This window comes from Macaca thibetana, chromosome X (genome assembly GCF_024542745.1).
Source record: "Macaca thibetana thibetana isolate TM-01 chromosome X, ASM2454274v1, whole genome shotgun sequence".
Taxonomy (NCBI): Eukaryota; Metazoa; Chordata; class Mammalia; order Primates; family Cercopithecidae; genus Macaca; species Macaca thibetana.
In genome coordinates this window covers 19,025,743-19,041,097 of record NC_065598.1, presented here as the reverse complement: position 1 = coordinate 19,041,097, position 15,355 = coordinate 19,025,743, and the positions used below count along the sequence as shown (strand labels likewise).

General features: G+C 45.7%; 1 protein-coding gene across 1 annotated transcript in view; it reads left to right on the top strand.

The window, feature by feature from the left end:
- MAP3K15 (mitogen-activated protein kinase kinase kinase 15) overlaps positions 1–15,355 on the top strand; it is a 150,374-nt gene that overhangs the window by 112,740 nt on the left and 22,279 nt on the right. The window contains exons 16-18 of the mRNA XM_050776619.1: positions 2,091–2,218; positions 4,804–4,934; positions 5,168–5,273. Of these exons, the coding sequence (XP_050632576.1) occupies positions 2,091–2,218; positions 4,804–4,934; positions 5,168–5,273 (365 nt within the window). The remainder of the gene's footprint in view (positions 1–2,090; positions 2,219–4,803; positions 4,935–5,167; positions 5,274–15,355) is intronic.

The following is a 15,355-nucleotide window of genomic DNA, read 5'->3' as shown; positions in this document are numbered from 1 at the left end:
ATTCATTTCTTTGACTTTTTTTAGTTTGAAGAAATGTTTGTTTCTAGCTGGGCATTGTGGCTCAAGCCCGTAATCCCAGCACTTTGGGAGGCTGAGGCGGGTAGATCACTTTAGGTCAAGAGTTCGAGACCAGCCTGGGCAACATGGTGAAACCCCATCTCTATTAAAAATACAAAACTTACATGGGTGGGCATGGTGGAGCATGCCTGTAGTCCCAGCTACTTGGGAGGCTGAGGCACAAGAATCGCTTGAACCCGGGAGGCAGAGGTTGCAGTGAGCCGAGATTGTGCCACTGCACTCCAGCCTGGGTGACAGAGTGAGACCCTGTCTCAAAAAAAAAAAAAAAAAAAAAAAGGTTTCTTTTTAAATGTATACCGCCACAGAATGCGAAATGAGCATTGCAATGTTGACTGCCAAGTGTTTCTGTAGAGAAGCTACACACACAGTTGGAATTAATCATCCCAGGGTCCACAGGGGTGCCAGACCACAGCTGTAGGGTTGCCTTCAGTGCCGAGTGCTGACGAATATGTGTAAATACCCTTTTATCCGGGTGATTGCTGATATACTGGGGATGAGTTGCAAGGGATTTCTGCCAGCTCTAAGACCCTTCATTCATCCATTCATCTATTTGTTGATTTTCAGTGGGATAGCATGTTATGATACGTGAATTATGAGACAGGACCTGAAATGAACTATTTCCATTTCTTCATTTCACCAATAAGAAAATCAAGACTGAGGAAGATTAAATGACTTTCCCAAGGATGTTTAGAAACAAGACTAGGATCCGAGTCTCTTGAGTTCCTCATCCAGCATCCAGTCTCTTTTCTCATGATGGATAAGGTGTTGCAGTTGTATATATTCGGGGAAAATGCTGGCATGTCCCATCTCCTTCATTTGGTAGCAATAGCTGTTCTAGCTTTTTGTTGCTGATCAGTAGTTCCTGGGATTATGAGAGCCAGAAGAGACCTTTTAGAGACTGTTTTGTTCAGCACCCTAAATATATAGGCTGAACTTACGATGATCGGTACCTTCTCTGTGTCAGACTCTGGGCTGGCACTGGGGACTGAAAGGTGACTAGGATAGTGTCCTTTTCCCAGGATGGTGCTGGTTTGGTGGGAAATGCAGATGCTTTGCCTGTGAGTGAAAGTGTCAAGTGCCATGATAGAGGAGTACACAGAGTGTTTTTAGAACACAGAAGAGGAATGAATTACTCTCCTTAGTGAGTTGTGGCAAGTTTGAAAAAATAGATAAACTTTGAGCTGGACTTTGAGGGATGAGTAAGAATTTGTTTAGCGGAAAAGGAGGCCTATGCTGATGGAAAAACAGAGCTCTTAAAACACAAAGTATATTCAGAGAACAACAGATTGTCTGATATGACTTGAATGTAGGATACAGGGCAGTGAAATGCTCTTGAAATGAGGCCAAAAAAATTTTTTTAAAGCCTTAGCCTGAACTGATCTTTGAAAGTCCTTGTATATGACATTAAATAGCCTGGTCTTTATGTGGAATTTATGTGGGGAAGGGATGCGGTAAAGTGTATGTTTTAAGAAGAGGTAGTATAATGGCCAAGGGTGGGGAATGGATTAAAAAGGCCAGAGACCAGGGCTGGGTGGCCCATTAGGTGGCTGCTGTTGTGGTCTGGGGTGACTCTGTAGAATAAGACAAGAGGGCAGCTGAGGACAGAACCTTCCAGAACACCACCCTTCATGGGAGGCAGAGGATGACCACTCTTCATGGGAGGAGGCAGAGGAAGAGGGGCTGTTGAGAGAGGTAAGGAAGGGTTGGTGGGTTCAGGCCCTAACAATAACAATAGTAACAATAGCAGTCATTCACTAAATACTCACCACATACCAGCTATTCCACTAAGTGCTTAAGGAAATGGACATGCCTTGGCCCCTGGCAGCCCTGCGTGGCTGTAGGCTTATCCTCTGTTGTACAGATGGGAAGTTGAGTAGTCTCATGGAAGCCAGAGAAGAGCAAGTTTCCAGAAAGAAGGGATGGGCAGCAGTGGGGCAGGTCCTGTTGAGGTGAGATGTGGGTCTTGAGTCCCTGGGATTTGGCAGGTGACCCTGGCTCTGTTTTCCCAATAGGTATTCCCAGCCACTGCATGAGGAGATAGCCCTGCACAAGTACCTGAAGCACCGCAATATCGTTCAGTACCTGGGCTCTGTTTCAGAGAATGGCTACATTAAGATATTTATGGAGCAGGTGCCTGGAGGTGAGTAGTCGCTGTCTTCTGGTCTCACATTCTGAAAATCACTACAACATTGATGTCATTTGTTGTCCTGCCATTTACAAAATGACAGACCCCTAAGCCAGGCCTGTAGGGCGCCTGTAGTCCCAGTTACTTGGGAGGCTGAGGTGGGAAGATCACTTGAGCCCATGAGGTCAAGGCTGCAGTGAGCCACAATCACAGCACTGCACTCCAGCCTGACGACAGAACCAAAGCCCATCGCTCTTAAAAAAAAAAAAAAAAAAAAAAAAAAAAAAAAAAAAAAAAAGCAACAGACCTTTTAGATGTTGGAAAGTTGGATACTTTCCAAATGTCATATAAGCAGTCTATTTCTGGTTTGTTGATGCAGTTTGTTCAACCCACAAATATTCATTGACTGTCTACGGAGAAGACAGTCTTTGGCCTTGAGGCCTTCACAGTCTAGGAGTTAAAAGATGGATTTGGACAAGGGTGCAGAAGAGGGAACATAGGTGTTAAAGTGACAATGCAAAATAGCATTTTGATGATGAAATCAAGCACCAGTGTTTTATCCACAAAAATCCCTGAATTCAAGAGGTAGGGCACAGGTGGGGAGTTCCTGGGATCTGGAGCCAGACCATCTAGTTTGAATCAGTTCCTCCATCCACAAGCTGTGTGACTTCAGGCAAATTGTTTTCCCTCTCTGTGCCCTCAGTTTTCTGATTGAATAAATGAACTGTAAAATTGGAGTAATAATGACTCTGATAATTGGAGTAATAATTATTGGAATAACAATAACGCTGTCTCAGTGAGCTGTTGGGTAGATTCTGTCTGGCAGAGAACAAGAGCTCAGTAAGTGCTCATTGAAATAATAAAACAAATCAAACCCTTCAATAAAATAATAGTTATCTGAATACAGATGTTGAAACCTCAGTTAGAAATCTTCATTCATTCACTCAACCGACAGTTATTAAGAGTCTACTATTACAGGAAGAGTCTTAAGTATATTAAGAGCCAGGCAGTCAGCCAGGCACAGTGGCTCACGCCTGTAATTCCAGCACTTTGGGAGGCCGAGGCGGGTGGATCACTTGGGGCCAGGAGTTCAAGACCAGCCTGGCCAACATGGAGAAACCCCCTGTCTACTAAAAATACAAAAAATTAGCCAGGTGTGGTGGCGTGTGCCTGTAGTCCCAGCTACTCTGGAGGCTGAGGCACAAGAATCGCTTGAACCCGGGAGGCGGAGGTTGCAGTGAGCCGAGATCACACCACTGCACTCCAGCCTGGGTGACACAGTGAGACTCTGTCTCCAAAAAGAAAAGAAAGAGCCAGGCAGTGGGCTAGATTTTCAGGGTTATGTTAGGATAAATGAAGTAGTTTCTTTTCCCCTTAAGTTGGTCATAGTCTGTCAGAAAACTCGTCCATTGCTGCTTTTTTCTTTTTTCTTTTTTGAGATGAAGTCTGTCTGTCTGTCGCCCAGGCTGGAATGCAGCGGTACGATCTTGGCTCACTGACTGCAACCTCTGCCTCCCGGGTTCAAGCAATTCTCCCTGCCTCAGCCTCTCAAGTAGCTGGGATTACAAGTGCGCGCCAACATGCCTGGCTAATTTTTGTATTTTTAGTAGAAATGGGGTTTTGCCATGTTAACGAGGCTGGTCTTGAACTGACCTCAGGTGATCTGCCCACCTTGGCCTCCCAAAGTGCTGGGATTACAGGCGTGAGGCACTGCGCCCAGCCCATTTCTCTTCACATTAGTTGATAACCCCATCCCAGGTCTTAGGTTTAAGGGAATCAACAGAATCAGAGACAGATGTTTTCATCCCCTTTTACAGATGGGGAGACCAAGGTAGATCAAGGTCCCATAACACTGTGTAAGTGGGAAGCTGAGACCAGCTGATGTCTGAGGGCCCGTTCCTGCCAGTGAACAGGACGTCCTGCAGCTCACATGATGTCCTTTGAGACGTGGTCACAGCGTCCTGAAGGGAGCTTTTCTTTTGGCCCAAATGTTCAGTGTTTAATAGTGTAATTGGGGGAAGTGGTTCTTGATCAAGACAGTCCTACCCTGTGACCTGCCACTGTGGCTTTCTCGCACTGAGGACAGAAAGACCCAACTTCTTCCAGTCCTAGTCCTTGTCACCCTAAAGGGCCCCTCACTCTGGACCTGTCCACTTCTGATTACAGGAAAGGTATAAAACATGGCTTTGACCCAAGCAGAATGGCTGAGACAGACCTGCTGTAAACAAGTGTCATGGGACCTGAGTTATCTAGGCCAGCAGGCCATGTCCCTCAAGTTGAGAGAGAATTATTTCGCTCTCCTCCTAACTTCATGCAGCTGAACAGAGCTAAACCCACAATTGGCCCCACTGAATTTCAGGGGGCACAAGGGGTTTGTGTTCACCCTCCGCCTCTGGTCAGGTTCATGTGCTGCTTCGCTTCCAGTCCGTTCTCTGGCTGTAGCTATAGTGGGGAGGAAACATGTTGCATTTCGCCCAGATCCAATGGTGTTGGTGTAAGCGCTTATGTTAGGTTAGAAACCTCACCTCACTTTATTTCCCTGAACTCTCACCATTGAAACTTTCTCTTCCTGCTACGTTTTTTGCCGTGACTGTCTCTAGGAAGCCTTTCGGCTCTTCTGCGATCCAAATGGGGGCCGATGAAGGAACCGACGATCAAGTTTTACACCAAACAGATCCTGGAGGGCCTTAAGTATCTCCATGAAAACCAGATCGTGCACAGAGACATAAAGGTACTTGCTTTTTAAAGCTGATGAGGTTGCCTTTGCTCGTATCAGATCACGAGAGCTGTCGGTGGTATCTGCTGAGTGACTGGCTGACAGGGGTATGATTTAGCACAACCGTCCCCAAAATGCAAAGTCTAGTTTCCCTAGAGACTTGTGACGGTTTCCCAAGGTCCAGATCTGTTTCCTATGAGTTCGTTTCAGCCAGTCTTTTAAGCACTTTATGTTGTTCTTTTCCAAAGGGCGATAATGTTCTGGTGAACACCTACAGTGGAGTGGTGAAAATCTCCGATTTTGGGACCTCAAAACGTCTTGCGGGTGTGAACCCCTGCACAGAGACTTTTACTGGTAAGCGGACCAGAGCTTGGCGTGGGGTGCCCATCCCGCAGTTACGCTTTCTGCACAAGCTGTGGTTGTTCAACCGTTATTCAGTGAGCACCTTCTCGGAGCAGAGTGAGCAATTTACTTGAAGTGGACGGTGTATTGTCCCCAACTTCAAATTGTTTTAACTTTGTCATAGTGATGCACTTAGCCAGCTACTTGTGGCAACAAGCTTGCCCTACTTTCTTCTTTGTCATCCAGAAGTTGGGTAGATGGAGTGCTCTGCTGAGGTGCTGAGGTTTTTCTTTTTCTTTTTAAGACGGGATCTCACTCTGTCGCCCAGGCTGGAGTACAGTGGCACGATCTCGGCTTACTGCAACTTCCACCTCCTGGGTTCAAGTGATTCTCGTGTCTCAGCCTCCCAAGTAGCTGGGATTATAGGCGCGCCCCCTACCACGCCTGACTAAGTTTTGTATTTTCAGGAGAGACAAGGTTTCACCATGTTGGCCAAGCTGGTCTCGAACTCCTGACCTCAAGTGATTCGCCCACCTCAGACTCCCAAAGTGCTAGGATAGATTACAGGTGTGAGCCACTGTGCCCGGCCTCTGCTCAGGCTTTCTGAAGGTCCCTCAACCAATCAGCAGGATGGCAGCACATCTCTTTAAAGTTAATAGCACGTTATTTGAAATTGTAGGTAATGCTGAATAACAATATTCCTCAGACAACTGATTAAGACATTTTATTGGTCTGTCATAAAAATAACCTGTTACCGTAGTGAATTCTGGTACCTTGTGTTTTGACATGATTGTGTTTCCAAGAGAGGCTAATTCTTCCTGGGGAATGTGGTATTCTAAGTGATTTTGAGGAACTGGATTTTCTTGTCCGTGTGTCAGTGATGGAATAACGAGCATTGAGAGGGACTGGGTTCAAAGGGTGGTATACAATTACCAGCTAGTTTCACAGTTGCAAGATCAATAAGTAGAATGATGGTCAAAAGCTACCTGTGGCTATTGGAAATTCCTGCTTAAACCTGACTAATAACAAGAACTTTGATCGTTGGAAAGAAGTACTGATTTTTGAATAAGTAAAGGTTTGTAGTCCCCCAAGGAGTAATGTAAAGATCACAAAGATCTTGCTTGATAGAATTATGAAGCAGCTGAGGCCTGGCATAGTGGCTGACACCTGTAATCCCAGCACTTTAAGAGGCCGAGATGGGAGGATCACTTGAGGCCAGCAGTGCAAGACCAGCCTGGTCAACATAGTGAGACCCCATTTCTTTAAAAAAAAAAAAAAAAGAAACAGCTTTCATAGGCTGGGCACTTTGGGAGATTGAGGCAGGAGGATCTCACTTGAGCTCAGGAGTTCAAGACCAGCCTGGGCAGCATAGGGAGAATCTCATCTCTACAAAAAATAAATAATCATTATTACATGTTATATTTATATATTATATAATAATTATAGCAATTATTGGCTGGGTGTGGTGGTGTGCACCTGTGGTCCCAGCTACTAGTGAGGCTGAGGTGGGAGGATCTCTTGAGCCCAGGAGGTTGAGGCTGCAGTGAGCTGTGATGGTGCCACTGCACTCCAGCTTGGGTGGCAGAGCGATACTGTGTCTCAAAAAAAAAAAAAAAAAAAAATCAGCTCTTAAAATAATATAGCTCTGAAATAAGGTATAAAAGACAGGTGACTGTTCTCTATCTCTGCAGTCACTAAAGCTGTAGAGTGGACAGCTTGGGTCTTATTTTTGGTGAATAATGTCTCAGCTTTGAAAGCCTTTTTGTCAACGAGAGAGTTGTTGTGTGTCAGCCACTGGACACCCACAGTGGAGACACATTCACCATCTAAAGAGAAGTTTAATACATCACAAAATGACTTCTCACTTGTAACACAAGGGAGATAGTGTGCCTGAAAATGGGAAAATATTACACCAGGGACACTATCAGAATCTCCCAAAGAATGAGTGCATTGAATTTTCATTCATTGTTTCTGGTATAAATATACATATACATCTATCAATATGTGTATATGAATATGTATGTATGACTAGCACTTTATTTTCTTTTAGCATTTTACTACCCTAATTGAAAATAACTTGTATCCTCCTCTTTGGAAGCCAACAATTAGCTTGGCAGTACGTAGCAAGAGGGGCTCTGATATGACAAGGAGTTATTTCAAGACATAAAACCCCCAACAATTTATCTCCTAATTAGCATCCCTGAGGAGGAAACAAACTCACAAAGAAAACACATGTATAATTCATCCTTGCATATCACATTTCCCAAGTAATTGGCTTGGGGAGGCACGGATTTTGCATTGCGAAAGAATGCAGGGGTGTTTGGGGGATAATAAAGAAGGGGTCTCATTTTGGTTAGGAAATTCCCCTGCATATAATTGCTCTTTGCAAAACAGAGCAGTTCTGTAAGGAAATCTCAGCTGGTTGGTGTAGAACTCTGGGTCGGTGGTTGCTCAGCCTGGCAGGAGAGCCAGAGGGTTTCAGGCAACTTCCTGGCCTGGAGCCCTCCCTCAGTGTGTTCCTCTGAAGGGTTTGCCCCACACATAGGAACCTGTGAGAACGGGAGGAAGTTATAGCCAGGGTCAGCCCCCACTTGTCTTTTTTTTAACAGCGTTATCGAGGTATAGCTGACATATCATCAGAGCACCCCTTAGAAGTGCACAATTCATTGGTTTTCAGTAAATTTACTGAGTTACTCAGCCATCACCACGATCCAGTGTCTGAACCTAGCAGCCCTCATGCCCCTTGGTACTCAGTCCCCATTCCCACTCCAGCCCCAGCTTATCACTCATCTGCTTTGTTGTGTTTGTGTGACTTTGCCCATTGTGGATATTCACATGCATGGAATGAATACAATATATGGGGTTTTGCATGTAGCTTCTTTCACGTTGAGTCCTGTTTTTGCAGTTCCTCCATGCAGTGGTGTGTATGGGTACTTCCTTGTTCTTCATGGCTGAATGGCATTCCATTGTGTGGAGAACCACATTTTGTTCATCCATTCACCAGTTAACAGTCTTTTGGGATTGTTTCTACTTTTTGGCCACTGTGGATAATGATACTGTGAACATTCGCATACAAAGCGTGTGTGAACATGTGTTCTCAGCCCTCTGGGGTAGATACCTAGGAGGAGAACTCAGGACAGGAGCTCTGTTCCTGTCTGGCTGCAAACATCGTCGGTTCAAATTCTGGCCCAACCACTTGCTAGCTCTGTGACCTTGGGCATAACCTCCATGTGCCTCAGTTTCTTCATAAGTAAAATAGAAATGCTCGTCGTACCTACTCATAGGGTTTTTATGAGAGTAAAGTGAGTTACTGATGAAGTGCTTTGACTGGTCCCTGGCACATAGCAAGTGCAATTGAAGTGTTTGCTAATTAAATACTCACTTGTACTTAGAAGTCATGGGTTATTAGAGCTGGAAGGAGCCTTTAAGAGAACTGAGTTTAGGTGTCTAACTTATGTGTTGAACCCATTGGACTCAAAGGGTATAATCACAAAAGCCACTGGATTTTTCTCTCCCACTTTTCATCCTGCCCGGGGTGGGATTTCTTTCCTTTGACTTTTCCAGCCACCCTTACATAACAGAGAAAGTCATACCGACACTTGAAGGAGCGCACACAGTCTGAATTCAGGAATTAAAAAGGACTTATTGCTTGAACCCTGGAGGCGGAGGTTGCATGAGCGGAGATTGCACCACTGCACTCCAGCCTGGGCGACAGAGCTAGACCCTGTCTCAAAAAAAAAAAAAAAAAAAAAAAAAAAGGATTCAAGCTAATACACTGATCAACACTCTGGTCCTCATTCAGAAGTCAGACCGCTCTCCCCTCTCCCTGCAGGCAGCGACCTGTGGTCAGGAGCAGGGTGTTGGCTTCTTCTCTCTAATCACCAGTTGCAGAAAGGAGAGGACAGGAACAGGGAAAGTTGTCACTTGACTAGCACCGTTGGAAGCTGGCTTTGCATGCTGTGGGCCTGGCTGATGTTTAGTGATTTTCCCTCGCCGGCTCTCTCTGGATGTAACGCCTGTGTCGTGGGCAGGGGCCTGTCCTTTGTCTGACTGCCCCTCCTCCCAGTCATTTACCGCTTACATCACATCCTCCCTCCATCTCTTTCTGTTGAGGGATTCAGCTCCTGGAGGACTGTGTTTGAGCAGGAATTCCTTTTCTTTTTTTCTTTTTAATATTTTATTGGGAAGCTCCTGGAACCAGAATAGGTTCTGAGAGAGACTCCCAGGATTCCTTTTAGGAAGACCATAGGCCGGGCACGGTGGCTCATGCCTGTAATCCCAGCTCTCTGGGAGGCTGAGGTGGGAGGATCGCTTGAGCCCAGGAGTTTGAGACCAGCCTGGCCAACATAGTGAGATCCCGTCTCTACCAAAAATATAAAAATTAACTGGGTGTGTGGTGTGCACTTGTAGTCCTAGCTACTCAGGAGGCTGAGGTGAGAGGATCACTTGAGCCCAGAAGAATGAGGCTGCAGTGAGCCATGATTGTGCCACTGCACTCCATCCTGGGCGACAGAACGAGACCCTGTCAATCAGTCAATCAATCAAATAAATAATAAAAATAAAAGATAAACCCTAAGCCAGTATTTCTGTAATAGGTCCCCCATCTGGTGTCCGGGGTTCATGAAGCTTCAGCCCACTGTTGAGAGGGTGTGGCAGTATCCCCAGACCGTACAGCCCCCTGTCTGCTGCTGGAAGTTACCTTTGCTCCCTTGGGAGCCAGTCCACTGTGTAATTTACCTACAGGAACACATACACACGGAGCTGAGTCGGCTCAGTGAAGCCCCTTTCAAAGGCTTTGGGTTAGGAACAAGTGGCGCCCCCTTCCCACCAGACTCATCCCTTGGGCAGGTCAACTAGGGTAGTCCCCTGGACCATGGGAAGATTGTACCGTACTTTTCTTTTCTGTACTTGATTAATATGAAATTTCGAAATTTGGGCTCTAACGGTATCTCTAAGGGCCTGTGGAAGATGTACTGATCATGACTTGGTATTGAGTGGCTTGAATTGCCCTGGGCCCACACGCTTTTGGGGACAGTCCTGCCCCAAATCCTGTAACTTGGGAGAGGGTAGGCAGCCCAGCATCTCTCTCTCTGAAGAAGCTGCCTCAGCACCACCCCCTACACTACTCTGTCAACTCTCTCAGCCCCTTGATCAGAATAGAAGGTTCCTGGGCCTCAGTTATAAACTCGTGTCTTCTGTCGTGTGTCTTCTTTGCTGGTAATCTTAAAATCCTGTTGGACAATTCTCCAGGAGTCCCCAATGGATTTTGTGCCCTAGGGGGTCTGAGTCAGTGCCTGTGGGTCTCTTGGTCACCTTCTTCTGAACTCTGCACCACTGCACTGGTGTGGGTACCTAAGAGCCATAGTGGGCTGTGACCAGTGACCAGTGTGTTAGGGCATACCTTGAAGGAAATATAGTTTAAGGAGCATATGGGGCCCCAAGAGAACCAGATTTTTATTTATTATTATTATTTCTTTAGAAATGGAGCCTTACTGTGTCGCCCAGGCTGGAGTGCAGTGGCATGTTCTCAGCTCAGTACAACCTCCGCCACCCAGGTTCAAACGATTCTCCTGCCTCAGCCTCCCGAGTAGCTGGGACCACTGGCGCGCGCCACCATGCCCGGCTAATTTTTGTTCTTTTAGTAGAGACGGGGTTTCACCATGTTGGCCAGGCTGGTCTCGAACTCCTGACCTCAAGCCATCCGCCTGCTTCGGCCTCCCAAAGTGCTGGGATCACAGGTGTGAGCCACTGTGCCTGGCCTGTGAGAGCCAGATTTAAGGCAACCCAATTTTCCAGGAGTTGTGCATGATTCAGATGCCCCACAATGCCATCTTCACTTGGTTTTCTCGACAGAATCCAGCCTTTGGGATAGCTGATGTACACACCCAGCGTGCGTCCCACCAGGGAGTGTTCCCTTGAGTATTTGAAATAGTTGTGTGTGTCCGTCTCTCTGTTGGCAGTACTGAGAGTGAATGGTTACCCCGTGAATACAGTAGTGCATAAAATGGAGCACCCAGTTTTCCATTATTGCCCTGTACCTTCCAGTGACATGGAAAGATGCTCCAGTATGGTTTTGGAAATCCTTACATGCTCTTACTCAGGCAGCTTTTTTTTCCAGCAGTGCTTCTTCTTGATGTAGCATGTGGATGAGTGATGTCATGGTGTGCAGTTCTGAACTTGGAGGTAGAAGACATGGGTTCTAGCCTAAGCGAATCCTTTAGCCTCTCTGAACCTCAGTTGCCTCCTGTGTAAAGCAGGAATAATGGTAGACAGTGCTTCCTCTGCCCAACCTTCCAGAGTCGTTTGAGTCAGATGGACAAAGCTACGTGGAGACAATTGGTAAGCCATCAAGAGCTCACCAGAAGTCAGATTTGTGGCAGGCAGCCTCCAAAATGACCCCCAATGATCCCTGCCTCCTGACAGTCACACCCTTGCATGGTTCCCTCCCATTGAATGTGGACTGGACTTAATGACTTGCTTCTAATGAATAGGAAGGAGTGGGAGTGATGGTGTGTGACCTGGAGACTAGGTCATAAAAGGCAGTGTGCCATTCCTCTTTCTCTCGGATCACTCTCTCTCTGAGGGAAGCCATGTCTCAAGCCAGTCCTATGGAGGATCCCATGTAGTGAAAAACCGAAACCCTCCACTAGCTCTATCCTTAGTGAGTGGGCTTGGAAACTGATCCTCCAGCCCCAGTCCAGCCTTCAGATGACTGTAGCCCCAACTGCTGTCTGGACTGCAACTTCCTGGGAGACCCTGAGCCAGGTCCACCTAGCTAGCTAGTTGCTCCTGGATTTCAACCCTTAGAAACTCTGTAAGACCTAACTGTTGTTTGAGTTGATAGATTTGGGGGATCATTTCTTAAACAGCAGTAAATAACTACTATGAATGCCATTATTAAGTCCTTGCCTTTAGAAAGAGTGCTGTTCACCATGGCTCCATATTTTTTAAAATCTGCAAATTTTAACTTTTGTGGGTATATAGTAGGTATATATATTTATGGGGTATATAGACTATTTTGATGCAGGCATCTAATGTGTAATAATCACATCAGGGTAAATAAGGTATTTATTACCTCAGGCATTTATCCTTTGTGTTACAAACAATCCAATTATGCTCTTTTCATTTTTTTTAAATGTACAGTTTTTTTGTTTTGTTTGTTTGTTTTGAGACAAGGTCTCACTCCCATCTGCCCAGGCTGGAGTGCAGTGGCATGATCTTGGTTCACTGCAGCCCCAACTTCCTGAGTTCAGGTGATCCTCCCACCTCAGCCTCCCAAGTAGCTGGGACTACAGGTGTACACCACCACCCCTGACTAATTTTTTGTACATTTTTAGTAGAGATGGGGTCTCGCTCTGTTGCCCAGGCTGGTCTCAAACTCCTGGGCTCAAATGATCCACCCACCTCGGCCTCCCAAAGTGCTGGGATTGTAGGCATGAGCCACCATGCCCGGCCAAAATGTATTGACTATAGTCACCCTGTTGTGCTATCAAATACTAGATCTTATTCATTCTTTCTATTTTTTTTGGTACCCACTAACCATCCCCACCTTCCCCCAGCCCCCACTGCCCTTCCCAGCCTTTGGTAACCATCCTTCTACTCTCTATGTCCCTGAGTTCTATTGTTTTGATTTTTAGCTCCCACAAATAAGTGAGAGCATGTAATGTTTCTCTTTCTGTGCCTGACTTATTTCGCTTAATATAATGATCTCCAGTTCCATCCATGTTGTTGCAGATGACAGGATCTCATTCTTTTAATGGCTAAATAGTACTCCATTGTATATAAGTACCACATTTTCTTTATCCATTCATCTGGTGATGGACACTTAGGTTGCCTCCAAATCTTAGCTATGGTGAAGAGTGCTGCAACAAACACGGGAGTGCAGATATCTCTTTGATATACTGATTTCCTTTCTTTTGTGTATATACCTAGGAGTGGGATTGCCGGATCCTATGATAACTTTCTTTTTAGTTTTTTGAGGAATCTCCAAACTGTTCTCCATGGTGGTTGTACTAATTTATATTCCCACCAACAGTGTGTGAGGGTTCTCTTTTCTCTACATCCTTGCCCACATTTGTTTTTGCCTGTCTTTTGGATATCAGCCATTTTAACTGCAGTGAGATACTATCTCACTGTGGTTTTGATTTGCATTTCTCTGATGATTAGGGATGTTGAGCACCCTTTCATATGCCTGTTTGACATTTGTATGTCTTCTTTTGAGAAATGTCTCTTCAGATCTTTTGCTCATTTTAAAAAATCAAATTATTAGATTTTTTTTCCGATAGAGTTGTGTGAGCTCCTTATGTGTTCTGGTGATTAATCCCTTGGCAGAGGGGTAGTTTGCAAATATTTTCTTCCATTCTGTGGGTTGTCTCTTCACTTTGCTGACTGTTTCCTTTGCTGTGCAAAATCTCCACATTTAGAATTAAGCAGACTAAATAGGCTTCAATTATGAAATAATTGTACCAGGATGGACAGTTATTTGACCAGAGCCAATTAGCATTAGCCATTTATGTTTGGTTTAGCATTTTTTTCTACTGCTGGATACATCTATAAATGTATTCTCTTGCTCTTTGAAGAAATAAATTTAGTGATTATATTAGGGTCCAGGCAGAAAAACAAAAATAACCCCAGTTATTTCCACGGAGAGAATTTAATAGAAATAACTGTTTGCTGGGTACCAAAAACCAAAAAGGCAGAAAGGGAAGCCCTGAGGTATCAGGAAGCCTATCCCCCTAGGTCTTGGGGGTCAAATGGGAGGGTGAGATTAGAACTTGTTGGGAGGGAGTGTCACCAGGCTGGAGCAGGTACCTCTGAGGGGCAAGATGAGGCTGGTTCTGGAAGTATGGGGTGACACACAGCTGGAGACTGGGGCCAACTGAGGGTCCAATGTCAAGCTTAGGGCCACAGCAAGCACACAGCAGGTCTCCGCTCCCTCCCACCTCCTTCCAGGGTCTCTCTTTAGCGCCACCTGCTTACAGAGCCTAATGGGGAGCTGTAAGTGAAGCAGAATCCCAGACTCAGCCTCACAGAGCAGAGCTGAGAGAGGATAACTTCATAAGAAGCACAGTGTCGGATCCTTCCTCAATTAGAGATTCGTTAGAAGGCACATTCCCTGCCAAGACCTCTCCATCTGTTACAGCAGCAAGAGCCCATAGGGGATATTATGTCACCGGACGTTCCCTTCTTGGGGCTCTGGGATTTCCCAACAGGGCATCAAGTGTAATGTGTCGCCATGTTGCCCAACTCTGCAGCTCACTGAACACTTCCCCGCCAGGGCATCAGCTTTGGAGACCAAAGCCATCATTTGTGCCTCACCGATCTGTTGTGCTCACTGATACAACCCAATTCATATTTAAATTTATATTTAAGTCACTTGGAATTGAATAAAATTAAAACTTAAGAATGCGTTTCTTCAGTCTCACTAGCTACATTTCAAGGGCCCAACAGTCAAATATATGAGGCTAGTGACTACCATATTTAACCACACAGAATAGAACGTTGCCATCATCGCAGGACATTCTGTCCATCACAGCCGCCCCTAGAGTATTTAAAATGGGCACGGAAAGAATGCTAATAAGACATGGGATCTTCCAGAGGGGCGCGTAGTAGGTGGCTTCTCCAAACTTTCTTTTTAGCCAGTGCGCCCTTTGCTTTCTTTCTCTTTTTTTTTTTTGAGACTGAGTCTCATTCTGTCACCAAGGCTAGAGTGCAGTGGTGCGTTCTCAGCTCACTGCAAACCAGGTTCAAGGGATTTTCCTGTCTCAGCCTCCTGAGTAGCTGTGATCACAGGCACCCACCACCACGCCTGGCTAATTTTTGTATTTTTAGTAGAGACGGGGTTTCGCCATGTTGGCCAGGCTGGTCTCGAACTTCTGACCTCAGGTGATCTGCCCACCTTGGCCTCCCAAAGTGCTGGGATTACAGGTGTGAGCCACCGTGCCCGTCCCTGCTTTCATTGATTAAAACTCGGGAAACCTTTGGTTGTGTAATCCTGAGATAGTTCTTTGAATTTCTCTGGGTTTCAGTGTTCTATTCATGCGTGGCCAAGGTCATCTCTGACTTTGCTGTCTTCTTTGCCAGCCCCCAGTAGC